We start from the raw sequence: 14178 nt of genomic DNA, 5'->3' as shown, positions 1-14178 counted from the left end.
TGACTAAATGAAATACGATTGATTGATTGAGAAGTGAAAGAAAAGTAATGAGGTACTAACTGGCAAAACAGAACAGTCATTTTAAGGATTATGAACAGTTGCTTTCCATTTCCAGTCAATCACTGGCACTTACTGAGAGCTTAAGTGTGCAGAGCTCTGTACTAAGCACTTGGGAGAGTACAATATAGTAGGCAGACATCCAAATTGTCACCATGCTGGTCCAAGCACTTGTCGCATCTCATTTCAACTACTCCATCAACCTTCTTGCTGACTACTCTGCCTCCAGCTTCTTCCCTCTCTGGTTGGTCCTTCACCTTGATGCCCAGATCATTTTTCTAAAATATCATTCAGCACGTCTCCCCACTCCTCAAAAAATTCCAGGGTTTTGTCCATCCCTCTCTCTCACCAAACAGAAACTCCCAACCACTGGTTTTTACACTCAATTAGCTCTCTCCCCTTTATCCTTGCTCCTCTCATGCTGACCTATTCACGATGCCTTGCTCGTCTCTTTTGCCATGGACCACATGGCATCCCTCCTGCTTGGAGCTTTCTCGCCCATCATATTTGGCAGAACACTACTTTCCCTATCAGTCAATCCTATCTATTGACTGCTTATTGTGTGCAGACCACTGTACTAAGCGCTTGGGAGAGTACAACACAATAGAGTTGGTAGACACATTCCCTGCCTAAGAGTTGGTAGACACATTCCCTGCCTAACAAGCTTCTTAGAAAAGCCATACCCAAAAAAAATCTCCAAAAAGCCTTCCCTGAGTAATCCCTTAGTCAAATGTACTTATTGAGTGCTTACTGTGTGCAGAGCACTGTACTAAGCAATTGTGAAGAGTACACTATAACAATGTAACATACACATTCCCTGCCCACAGTGCTATTTTCTTCCCCACTGCAACACCTAAGCAATTGAATCTTTACCTCCTAGGCACTTAGATACTCCACCCACCTCTCCCCACCGCATTTATTTACGTATTTTGATAGCTGGTTGCTTACCTGTAATTTGTTTTAGTGTTTGTTTCCTCCGCTAGATTGTTAGCTCCTTGACGGCAAGGACAGTGTCTACTAACTCTATTATACTCTCCTAGGGGCTTAGTACAGTGCTTTGCATAAAAGTTCTCATACGTTATTGCATTTGAGAAATGGATTCCATTTCATTTTATAGAGTGGGCTTAAATTCTAGCAGCCATGATTTACATGTTAGACTAGGAGCTTTACTGTTTATTCATTACAGCTTATGAAAATTTTTGAGAATGTAAAGGAGTGCTCACTGCCTCGGCAGACTTAAATATTTTCATATTTTTGAAGTAGTCTCATCTTAGTCTTTTTAAAAAAAAAAACCAAGCTAACAGCTAGGCAGTGACCTTATTTTAAGAGGGGGAAAATGCTAACTTCTTTTACAACACATTTCAATTTCCTTGGGAAGAATTTCCTAATTTGTATGCAACAGACTCCCTTTTTTTTGAGACTCCTAAGAGTAGAGCAAAACACCCTCAGGAGCTGGGAAGGAGAGAGCAAGTTTCTTTCAAGCTACAGGCAGAAAATCACCACTCTTCCTGGTTATTTTCTCTCCCTCCCAATATAGCTGTTTTGAGCCACACCAAGGAGCTACTGGAGAGGCCAGTCCCAGCTGCTGGGCTGGCAGTAGGATTACTGTCAGAACACATCAGCACACACCACCCACTTCTGAGCCTGTCCTTAAAACAGTGCTGCAAAATCCTTAAACTGCAGTCTGCACATACATTTTACATAGTATTGCCTCATTAGGCAATGTCGAGAGACCCGAGGGTCATATCCCTAAAGTTTCTCACTCTAGCTTTTCGAATAAACTTCAGGGATGCCCAGCCCTGTTTGTCCCACAAAAGAAACTGCAGGCACTCAGGCACTTTCAGAAGGACCTGGGTTCTAATCCCAGATTCACCACCTGTCTGCTGTGTGACCTTGGGTGAGTCATTTCGCTTCTCTGGACTTCAGTTCCCTCTTCTGTAAAATGGGGATGAAGACTGTGAGTCCCAAGTGGGACACAGACTGTGTCCAACCTTGTGTCTACCCCAGTGCTTAGTACAGTGCCTGGCACATAGTAAGTACTTAACAAATAGAATTTTTCAAAATCCCCTCAGGGCCAGTTTAAGGCCCCAGAGGGCTTTGGACAATGGAAGGCAATCAATCAATCAATCGTATTTATTGAGCGCTTACTATGTGCAGAGCACTGTACTAAGTGCTTGGGAAGTACAAATTGGCAACACAAAGAGACAGTCCCTACCCAACAGTGGGCTCACAGTCTAAAAGGGGGAGACAGAGAACAGAACCAAACATACCAACAAAATAAAATGAATAGGAAAGAAATGTACAAGTAAAATAAATAAATAAATAAATAAATAAATAGAGTAATAAATATGTACAACCATATATACATATATACAGGTGCTGTGGGGAAGGGAAGGAGGTAAGATGGGGGGATGGAGAGGGGGACGAGGGGGAAAGGAAGGAAGGGGCTCAGTCTGGGAAGGCCTCCTGGAGGAGGTGAGCTCTCAGCAGGGCCTTGAAGGGAGGAAGAGAGCTAGCTTGGTGGATGGGCAGAGAGAGGGCATTCCAGGCCCGGGGGATGACGTGGGCCGGGGGTCGACGGCGGGACAGGCGAGAACGAGGTACAGTGAGGAGATTAGCGGTGGAGGAGCGGAGGTTGCGGGCTGGGCAGTAGAAGGAGAGAAGGGAGGTGAGGTAGGAGGGGGCGAGGTGATGGAGAGCCTTGAAGCCCAGGGTGAGGAGTTTCTGCCTGATGCGCAGATTGATTGGTAGCCACTGGAGATTTTTGAGGAGGGGAGTAATATGCCCAGAGCGTTTCTGGACAAAGATAATCCGGGCAGCAGCATGAAGTATGGATTGAAGTGGAGAGAGACACGAGGATGGGAGATCAGAGAGAAGGCTGGTGCAGTAGTCCAGACGGGATAGGATGAGAGCTTGAATGAGCAGGGTAGCAGTTTGGATGGAGAGGAAAGGGCGGATCTTGGCAATGTTGCGGAGCTGAGACCAGCAGGTTTTGGTGGCGGCTTGGATGTGAGGGGTGAATGAGAGAGCGGAGTCGAGGATGCCACCAAGGTTGCGGGCTTGTGAGACGGGAAGGATGGTAGTGCCGTCAACAGAGATGGGAAAGTCAGGGAGAGGACAAGGTTTGGGAGGGAAGACAAGGAGCTCAGTCTTCGACATGTTGAGCTTTAGGTGGCGGGCGGACATCCAGATGGAGATGTCCTGAAGGCAGGAGGAGATGCGAGCCTGGAGGGAGGGGGAGAGAGCAAGGGCAGAGATGTAGATCTGGGTGTCATCAGCGTAGAGATGATAGTTAAGGCAGAGGATATGGGCCAAAATTTCCCCTAGGAAAAAAGCACGACCTTCCTTCCCTGGGAGTTTCTGGGTTATTTTTTTCATACTGGAGCAGGAGGGAGCTGGGAAAGCTAACAGCAGTATTAAGAGGGAGGGAAGGAGGGACAAGTTGACACCATTGGCCCCAGAAGGGCATTCATTCATTCATTCGTATTTATTGAGTGCTTACTTTCATTTCTTCAACTGTATTTATTGAGCAAGACTTACTTTACCTTCATTCATTCAATCGTACTTATTGACCACTTATTGTCAATGTAGGCAGAGCACTGTACTAAGTGCTTAGGAGAGTAAAATATAGAAATGACACATTTGCTGCCCACAACAAACTTGCAGTCTAGCGGGGGAGACAGTCAGACATAGGCGACAGGCTCTACTGGTAAGCCCTGGGGGATTCTCTATTGGACAGACCAGAGTAACTTGAGGGTAGAGTCTGGCCCCTCAACACCCAGTCTAATGCCAATCTCTCTTTTGGGAGAGGGGAAAAATGTGGTTGTCCAGTTTCCTTTTTTTTCTAATACGATATGTGCCAGGCACTGTATTGAGCACAAGGATAGATACAAGCTAATCAGGATGGACACAGTCCATGTCCCACATGGGGCTCACAGTCTTAACCTCCATTTTACAGATGAGGTAATTGAGGCTCAGAGAAGGGTCTTGCTCAAGGAGACACATTTGAAAAATGGCAGAGCCGGGATGAGAACCCAAGGTCCTCTGATTCCTAGGCCCATGCTCTTTCCACTAGGTCACGCTCCTTTCTTCTTCACAGCTTGCTGAGAAATTGGTGATCGGAAACTACATGGGGACTTGTATCTGTGGCGTTGCTCCAGACAACATGCTGGCATGGGCTCATGGCCTCCCTGACCCAAGGAGGTCCAAAAAGTAGGTATATATGAGGCGGGCCACCGGCCATCTGTTTCCGGAGCAAGGTAGGGCCAACTTCCTGAAAGAGTTCGACTAAGCATGGTTTAGATCATGGAACCACATCAGAATGGGAAGGTTGTCAACTGCCAAATTCTCCCAATTTTTCAAGCAGTTTTGATTCCTGAAAACATTTCAGTTTTGTTGTTTTCTTTTATGGGATCTGAAAACTGTTAGGATCATAGTCTACCAACACCTATATTTCAAATTTCTCAAAAATAATCCAGATTCTTAATAATTTTCTTCAAAGGTTGTCTTTAAAGTAACTTCTTGGTATTCAGATACTTTTACGATTCCTTTTTAATCAAGTGTTTTTTATGATAAAAATAATTCCATCCCTCCCTCTTCTTTTCCAGTGTAGACACAATTGCAGTATGGTTATGTAGTTACCATAAGTGCCTTACTGTTCCAAAAGAGGTATGTTCACTATCTACCTTCTTAAATCAAACAAGTTATTCATCCAAAAGTGGAAAACATTCATTCATTCATTCAATCGTATTTATTGAGTGCTTACTGTGTGCACAGCACTGTACTAAGCGCTTCGGGAGTACAAGTTGGCGACATATAGAGATGGTCCCTACCCAACAATGGGCTCACAGTCTAGAAGGGGGAGACAGACAACAAAACAAAATATATTAACAAAATAAAATAAATAGAATAGTAAATATGTACAAGTAAAATAAATAGAGTAATAAATATGTACAAACATATATACAGGTGCTGTGGGGAGGGGAAGGAGGTAAGGCAGGGGAGGATGGGAGGGGGAGGAAGGGGAGAGGAAGGAGGGGGCTCAGTCTGGGAAGGCCTCCTGGAGGAGGTGAGCTCTCAGTAGGGCTTTGAAGGGAGGAAGAGAGCTAGCTTGGCGGATGTGCGGAGGCAGAGCATTCCAGGCCAGGGGGAGGACGTGGGCCGGGGGTCGATGGCGGAACAGGCGAGAACGAGGCACAATGAGGAGGTTAGCGGCAGAGGAGCGGAGGGTGTGGGCTGGGCTGTAGAAGGAAAGGAGGGAGGTGAGGTAGGAGGGGGCGAGGTGATGGAGAGCCTTGAAGCCGAGAGTGAGGAGTTTTTGCCTGATGCGTAGGTTGATTGGTAGCCACTGGAGATTTTTGAGGAGGGGAGTAACATGCCCAGAGCGTTTCTGCACAAAGACACACAAAGAGGGGAGAGACAGAAGAATGGGAGATCAGAGAGGAGGCTGATGCAGTAATCCAGTCGGGATAGGATGAGAGATTGAACCAGCAGGGTAGCGGTTTAGATGGAGAGGAAAGGGCGGATCTTGGCGATGTTGCGGAGGTGAGACTGGCAGGTTTTGGTGACAGATGGGATGTGAGGGGTGAACGAGAGAGCAGAGTCGAGGATGACACCAAGATTGCAGGCTTGTGAGATGGGAAGGATGGTAGTGCCGTCAACAGTGATGGGAAAATCAGGGAGAGGGCAGGGTTTGGGAGGGAAGATAAGGAGTTCAGTCTTGGACATATTGAGTTTTAGATGGCGGGCAGACATCCAGATGGAGATGTCTTGAAGGCAGGAGGAGACATGAGCCTGAAGGGAGGGAGAGAGAGCAGGGGCAGAGATGTAGATTTGGGTGTCATCAGCGTAGAAATGATAGTTGAAGCTGTGGGAGTGAATGAGTTCACGAAGGGTGTGAGTGTAGATAGAGAACAGAAGGGGACCAAGAACTGACCCTTGAGGAGCCCCTACAGTAAGGGGTTGGGAGGGGGAGTAAGAGCCCGCAGAAGAGACTGAGAATGAACGGCCAGAGAGATAAGAGGAGAACCAGGAGAGGACAGAGTCCTCAAAAAATGCTACTGATTTAGAACGAACTTAACTAATGATGGCCCAATTCTGATTTTAGAGAAAATTAACAGTATAAATTGCCCATCAAGAGAGCAGATTTTAGCTCTCTCTGTATATACATTTTTTCTAAAAACTACGATGATCACTTGCTTTATTCAGTTTTTCTTACAACACAAAATACTGAACTACTGTAATATATAAAATTGTATCTAATGATTACTCATTAAACATTACCCTAATTTATCTGAATTTTTCATAACTAGATAAAAATGACCTGACTAAAAATATAATGCCCACTTAATTGGATTCCTAAATGGTTATTGCTTTTTATGTGTTATTGAAGAATACTTGCAAGATTAATTACATTCCAATACTAAATTGCAATAGGAAATCTAAAGTTGATGAAAATCGATTTGGTCTTACTGACAAGCATCTAAAAAATGTGTTCCAAAGCCAATTCCTCTGGGGAATTCAGATGGAGTGGATTCGTAAAATAAAACCACTCATATGACATTTAACTATCCTATACATTTTTTTAAAATGAGTGACTGAATTACTATAAAAAGTAGTGGGTTGCCAAATCAATCATACTTACTGAGCACTTACTATGTGCATAGCCCTGTACTAGGTACTTGGGGGAGTATAATACAACAAAATTAGCAGAGACATTCCTTGCCCATAACAAGCTTAAATGGGAACAAAAAGATTTCACTGCGACAATCACTATGCAGATATAAAAGATTCATGTATTAATCACAAATTAGTCATCCCTGGGATAAACTGCAATACCAAGAGGTTTTTTTTAGACTGTTCAATCATTTTAAAAAATAAACCAAGCATTATTTGCATGCAACCAGAGGGAACAGCTACTATGATCCCAAAAGTTTTGTTGTATTCTCAATGTTAAAAAAAATGTGTTTATCATGGTCACCCTCTTGAAAAAAGAAAAAAACCCAACTTTGTAACATCTTTTTCTGAAAATCTTAAATGTGACCCCCATCTCTGAAATGACCATTACAATCCCTTAAGGAAGCACTTGCTATGTATTATTAACTCTTTGAATTAAGCAGGTGGAGAGATTGAAGGACAGATTTCCATGATTTCCAAATTCACCTCTCTGGCCCTGACCTATCTTCTTTCTTTGCAGACTCACACTTTCTCCTTCAGTACACCTTTACATGAATACTCAACCAACATTTCAAACTAAACACTTCCACAAAAGAACACCTCATCTTCTCCCCCAAACCCTGTCCTCCCCCATCTCACTGCAGACAACACAACTATCCCTATCTCACAAGCCTGTACCCTTCGCATTATCCTCGATTCAGCTCTCTGATTCTGCACACATATTAAAAGTCACCAAATGCTGTCGGTTCCACCTTCATAACATTGCTAAAATCCGCCCTTTCCTCTCCATGCAAACTGCTACCTTGCTGAGCCAAGCATTTATCATATCCCGCCTTAACTACTGCATCAGCTTCTTTGCTACCTCCCCACCTCCTGTTTCTCCCCACTCCAATCCACACTTCACTCTGCTGCTTGGATCATTTTTCCTAAAAAAAGTTCAGTCCATGTCTCCCCATTCCATCCACCTCCTCAAACAGAAACTCCTTACCACTGACTTTAAATAGTAATAATAAATAATAGTGGTATTTGTTAAGCACTTACTATGTACTAGGCACTGTACTAAGCGCTGGGGTGAATCCAAGCTAATCAGGTTGGACACAGTCGCTATCCCACATAGAGCTCACAATCTCAATCCCCATTTTAGAGATGAGGTAACTGAGGCCCAGGGAAGTGAAGTGACTTGCCCAAAGTCACACAGCAAACAAGTGGCAGAGCCAGGATTAGAACCCATGACCTTTTGACTCCCAGGGCCATGCTCTATCCTTATTTTACCTCCACCTACCTTACCTCATTGATCTCCTACTACAGACCAGTCCGCACAATTTGCTCCTCTAATGGCAAGTCACTTCACTGTACCTTGATCTCGTTTACCTCACTGGCAACCCCTTTCCCATGTCCTCCCGTTGACCTGGAACTCTCTTCCCATTCACACACAACAGATCATCACTCTCCCCACCTTCAAAACCTTATTACAATCACATATCCTACAAGTGGCCAAGATCCATCCTAACAAAGAAACAAAAGTCTGTCACTGCCAAGACAAACCCCACAACAGTTAGCGGGATATGGCTGTGGGCTGTGTAAAATCTCCTTTTTAAAATGATGTCTTTTTCTCTTTTCAGAGTATATAATTAAGAAGAACAGAGTGAAGGAGAATACAATGGATGTGTTTCCAGCACTGTATTCCTGTTACAAAGTAATTGTTTTAAGTTTTTCTTTAAAATGTTAATTTAGTAGAAAACTCTATGTTAAGATTAGCTATATGCATGTAGAATGAGACCTCTAGGGAATAAACTGGGCATCCTTACAACTATCAGACCACTAATACCAACTCTGTATTCTACCAAGAGCTTTGAACAGTGCTCGGCACACAGTAAGTGCTCAGTATATATTACTATTTCAGGGTACTAATTATTACACTGGCTCACAGCTTGTGAAAGCACCAAAGTAGCTTTCTCATCGGGAGAATCAGGTTCACTGAGCCAGACACTAAAACTCCTTTTCTCTCATGGTATGTAGCAAAATGTTTTTCAAATAGTTATGCAGAATTAGACTACACCAACCTTATTGAACCATTCAGGGCTTTTCTTTTTGGCCAGTGATAGAGTTGTCCCAAAACCAGCTATCATTCCTGCAGCAGCAACAGTACCAAGAAAAATTCCAGCTGTCAAAGAGTAAAAATAAATCAATCAAGGATATATTCCAAGCTACAAAGACTGAAAACAGTCCCAAAATATAAAAAGGTATAATCTTTTTTAAAAAAAATCTCAGAAATCTTTGTACCAAAGGGACAGTAAGGCTTCACACAAACCTGTCTAGCACTTTGCAATCTGAATCACACAGTCTAAGAGGTGGCATTTAATTTCAAGGAATCAAGCTCTCTTTGGCAAAGTGAATTAGCAATAACACACAGTGGAAGGAGCAGAGGCCTGGGAGTCAGAGGTTCTAGGTTCTAATCCCGGCTCTGACATTTGTCTGTTGAGTGACCTTGGGCAAGTCACTTCACTTCCCTGTACCTCTGTTTCCACATCTGTAAAATGGGGATTAAATACCTGTTCTCCCTTCCATTAGACTGTGAGCCCAATGTGAGAGAGGGATGGCCTGATCTAACCATATTGTATCCACCCCAGTGCTTGGCACATATGAGCCTTTCAAAGACAGCAGCATGAGAAGCACTGTGGCCTAGTTCACGGGCCTGGGAGTCAGAAGGACCTGGGTTCTAATCCTGACTCTGCCACTTGTCTACTGTGTAACCACTTCCCTGTGCCTCATTATAACTGTGAGCCCCATGTGACCCATGGACTGTGTTCAACCTGATTAGCTTGTATCTACCTCAGTGCTTAGAATATAATAAGTGCTTAATTGATTAACAAATGCCATAAAAGCCCACCAAAACTACTACTACTATTTCCCTCAGACAATGTTGTCTGGTGGGATTCTGTGCAGGGTGCAGTCAACGAAGGCTTGGGACTCAGAGCTGGGAAGAAACCAAGCCTAGACCATGGACAGCGCAAGGCTGAAGGTTGAAGCACTGTCCATCCACAGGGGGAGGACACAACCGCCTTGCCCACCCCCAGGGTCATCCCTCAATAGGCCTTAAGGACCCTCACTCCATTTTGGCCTGGTAGGAGGGGATAGAAGTAGAAAAGGGAATTCCCCCCCACCCCAAACTAAAGGGAGAAGCAGGGTGGCCTAGTGGAAAGAGCATGGGCCTGGGAGTCAGAAGGACCTGTGTTCTCATCTGCCACTCGCCTGCTGTATGCCCTCTGGCAAGTCGCTTCACTTCTCTGTGCCTCAGTTACCTCATCTGTAAAATGGGGATTAAGACTGTGAGCCACATGTGGGATATGGGCTGTGTCCAACCTGATTATCCTGTGTCTTCCCCAGTGATTACTACCTGGCCATAGTAAGTGCTTGGTAAATACCATAAATAAACTTAAAAAACCTGATCTGCACTGGAGAGAGGTTAGAGAGAGTTGGGTCCCACCACCCTGGGGGAACGCCGGATGAAACCCTGGAGGCTTCTCCTCTTTCCTCCCCCAAAGGAAAGTAAGGAAAGTCGCCTTTCGACGCAGTCTCCCAAGGCCCCAGGACCCCAGAGCTGAGCCCACCCTCAGGGGTCTGCCAGGCCGTGTCAGGCCAGGGAAACCGAGCCTCCAGCTGCTCCTCTTTTTTTATGGTGTTTATTAAGCCTTTAAAATGTGCCTGGCACTATAGTAAGCACTGGGGTGGACACAAGATCATCAGGCTGGACACAGTCCTTATCCCATATGGAACTCACAGTCTTAATTCCCATTTTCCAGATTCATTCAATCGCATTTGAGCACTTAATGTGTTCAAAGCACTGTACTAAGCACTTGGGAGGGTACAGTATAGCAGTAAAAAGACACATTCCTCCCCAGTACGAGCTTTAGAGGTCACTGAGCCCCAGAGTATTCATTCATTTAATGGTATTTATTGAGTCCATACTGCGTGCAGAGCATTGTACTCAGCATTTGGGGGAGTACAATATAACAACAGAAACATTCTGGCCCACGAGCTCACAATCTAGAGGTCACTGAGCTCCAGGGTATTCATTTGTTCAATGGTATTTACTGACTGCCTACTGAGTGCATAGCACTGTACTATGCATTTGGGAGAATACAATATAACAGAAGCATTCCTGCCCACAACGAGCTCACAGTCTAGAGGTCACTGAGCCCCAGAGTATTCATTCAATAAATGGCATTTATTGGGTGCTTACTGAGTGCACAGTCTGGAGGTGGGGCGGGGGGGGTGGGGGGGGAAGGGCAGATGTTAATATAAATTCATCCACTGGCATTTATTGAGTGCTTACTGGGTGCAGAGCACTGTACTAAGCGCTTGGAAAGTACAACACAGCAATATGGACTGACAATCCCTGCCCACACCAGGCTTACTAAATTGCAGATATGTACTTCTAGACTGTGAGCCCTATGCTGTGTAGGGACCGTCTCTATATGTTGCCAACGTGTACTTCCCAAGCGCTTAGTACAGTGCTCTGCACACAGGAAGCGCTCAATAAATACGATTGAATGAATGAATGAGTGAACATAAGTGCTGCGGGGGCTGCGAAGTGCAGAGACTTGTCCAAGGTGATGATGATGATGATGATGGCATTTGTTAAGCACTTACTATGTGCCAAGCACTGTTCTAAGCGCTGGGGGAGGTTACAAGGTGATCACGTTGTCCCACAGGGGGCTCACAGTTTTAATCCCCATTTCACAGATGAGGTCACTGAAGCCCAGAGAAGTGAAGTGACTGGCCCAAAGTCACACAGCTGGCAGTTGGCAGAGCCGGGATTTGAACCCATGATCTCCGACTCCAAAGCCAGGGCTCTTTCCACTGAGCCACGCTGCTTAGGCAGACAGGGGTCAGCATTACCACTCAGTTCCTTCTGCTTCTCCGCCTGGTGCTCATTCATTCAACGGTATTTATTGAGCACTTACTCTGTGCAGAGCACCGTACTTCCCAAGCGCTGAGTACAGTGCTTTGCACACAGTAAGCACTCAATAAATACGACTGAATGAAGGAATGAATGTACTAAGCGCTTGGAAAGTACACTGCAGCAATAAAGAGAGATGATCCCTGCCCACACCGGGCTTGCTAAATTACAGATAATAATAATAATAATGGTATTTATTAAGCGCTTACTATGTGCAAAGCACTGTTCTAAGCGCTGGGGGGATACAAGGTAATCAGGTTGTCCCACGGGGGGGGGTCACATTCTTCATCCCCATTTTACAGATGAGGTAACTGAGGCACAGAAAAGTTAAGTGACTTGCCCAAAGTCACAGGGCTGACAATTGGCGGAGCCGGGATTTGATCCCCTGACCTCTGACTCCAAAGCCCGTGCTCTTTCCACTGAGCCACGCTGCTTCCCCTAAGCCACGCTCTGTCTAGAAGTGCCGCGGGGGCTTCGAAGGGCAGTGAATTGTCCAAGGTCCTACGGCAGACAGCGGGCAGGATTAGAACTCAGTTCCTTCGGCCTCCGGCCGGCCCAAGCGGCCTCTCCCGCGGCCTTCCCGGGCAGAGAGCTCGATCGAGCTCCAGGAGGCCTTTCCAGACCGAGCCCCTTCATCATCATCATCAATCGTATTTATTGAGCGCTTACTGTGTGCAGAGCACTGTACTAAGCGCTTCGAAGTACAAATTGGCAACATATAGAGACAGTCCCTACCCAACAGTGGGCTCACAGTCTAAAAGGGGGAGACAGAGAACAAAACCAAACATACTAACAAAATAAAATAAATAGAATAGATATGTACAAATAAAATAAATAGATTCATTTAGATTTATTTATAGAGCCCCTTCCTTCCTCTCCCCCTCGTCCCCATCTTTTCTCCTTCCCTTCCCCACAGCACCTGTATATATGTTTGGTACATATTTATTACTCTATTTATCTTACTTGTACATATCTATTCTATTTATTTTGTTAGTATGGTTTTGTTCTCTGTCTCCCCCTTCTAGACTGTGAGCCCGCTGTTGGGTAGGGACTCTCTCTATGTGTTGCCAACTTGTACTTCCCAAGCGCTTAGTATAGTGCTCTGCACACAGTAAGCGCTCAATAAATACGATTGATTGATTGATTGATTGATCGAAGGTCCCGGGGAGCTCCGGGCCCCCGTACCTTTCACCGGGAACAGCCTGTCGTCGGCAGGCTGCCCCGGCCGAGAGGAGACGGCCTCGCCGCCGCCATCCTCAACCGTCTTCATGGCCCGCGGGCGCCGAAATATAGAGCCCGGCCGGAAACCTGCCCCCGCGGCACAAAGATTCCGCCCCCTCAGCTTCCGGTGCTCACGCGATAAGCGTCCGGCTTAGCCCGCTCCCCTCGCCCCACCGAGTCCCGAGCATGCGCACTCCGGGCCCGGCCCGTGACGTCACCGAGCTCCCCGCTTGTAGGAAGGTACGGCTGGACGCCGAGCAGTCGTTCGGCCTATAATTCCGTCGTATTTATTGAGCGCTTACAGTGGGCAGAGCACCGTATTAAGCGCTTGGGAAGGTGCAATGCAACAATAAACAGTTCATTAAATCAGTCGTATTTATTGAGCTCTTACAGCTGTACTAAGCTCTTGGAGAGTACAGTAAAGCAATGAAGAGAGACAGCCCCTGCCAACAGCAGGCTCACAGTCTTGGGAGGTCGGGGAGACAGACATCAATCAATCAATCAATCGTATTTATTGAGCGCTTACTGTGTGCAGAGCATTGGACTAAGCGCTTGGGAAGTACAAATTGGCAACATATAGAGACAGTCCCTACCCAACAGTGGGCTCACAGTCTAAAAGGGGGAGACAGAGAACAAAACCAAACATACTAACAAAATTAAATAACAAGTAAACAGGCATCAGTATAAAGAAATAAAATTATATATCTAGATATCTATATATATAGATATAGATATAGATATATACATAAGTGCTCAATCCCTGCCCACAATGAGCTCAGAGTCTAATAATAATAATAATTCATTCAATCGTATTTATTGAGCGCTTACTGTGTGCAGAGCACTGTACTAAGCGCTTGGGAAGTACAAGTTGGCAACTTATAGAGACAGTCCCTACCCAACAGTGGGCTCACAGGCTAGAAGGGGGAGACAGAGAACAAAGCAAAACATTAACAAAATAAAAAATAGAATAAATATGTACAAATAAAATAAATCAATAAATAGAGTAATAAATATGTACAAACATATATACATATATACAGGTGCTGTGGGGAGGGGAAGGAGGTAAGGCGGGGGGATGGGGAAGGGGAGAAGGGGTGAGGAAGGAGAGGGCTCAGTCTGAGAAGGCCTCCTGGAGGAGGTGAGCTCTCAGTAGGGCTTTGAAGGGAGGAATAATTATGATACTTATTAAGTGCTTACTATGTGCCAAGCACTGGGGTAGATACAAATTAATCAGGTTGGATACAGTTGCCTTTACCAAATTA

At 45.3% G+C, this 14178-nt stretch overlaps 1 protein-coding gene across 1 annotated transcript in view; it reads right to left on the bottom strand.

Moving 5' to 3' along the window:
- Positions 1–12965, bottom strand: part of TMEM242 (transmembrane protein 242) — a 39036-nt gene extending 26071 nt beyond the window's left edge. Inside the window, exons 1-2 of the mRNA XM_038762221.1 lie at positions 12881–12965; positions 8796–8896 (exon numbers count right to left, since the gene is read on the bottom strand). Coding sequence (XP_038618149.1) covers positions 8796–8896; positions 12881–12965 — 186 coding nt within the window. The remainder of the gene's footprint in view (positions 1–8795; positions 8897–12880) is intronic.
- Between the last annotated feature and the right edge of the window lie 1213 nt (positions 12966–14178).

This window comes from Tachyglossus aculeatus, chromosome 2 (genome assembly GCF_015852505.1).
Source record: "Tachyglossus aculeatus isolate mTacAcu1 chromosome 2, mTacAcu1.pri, whole genome shotgun sequence".
In the NCBI taxonomy this organism is placed as follows: Eukaryota; Metazoa; Chordata; class Mammalia; order Monotremata; family Tachyglossidae; genus Tachyglossus; species Tachyglossus aculeatus.
The sequence above is the reverse complement of the archived record's forward strand: the minus strand, read 5'-3'. Positions and strand labels throughout refer to the sequence as shown.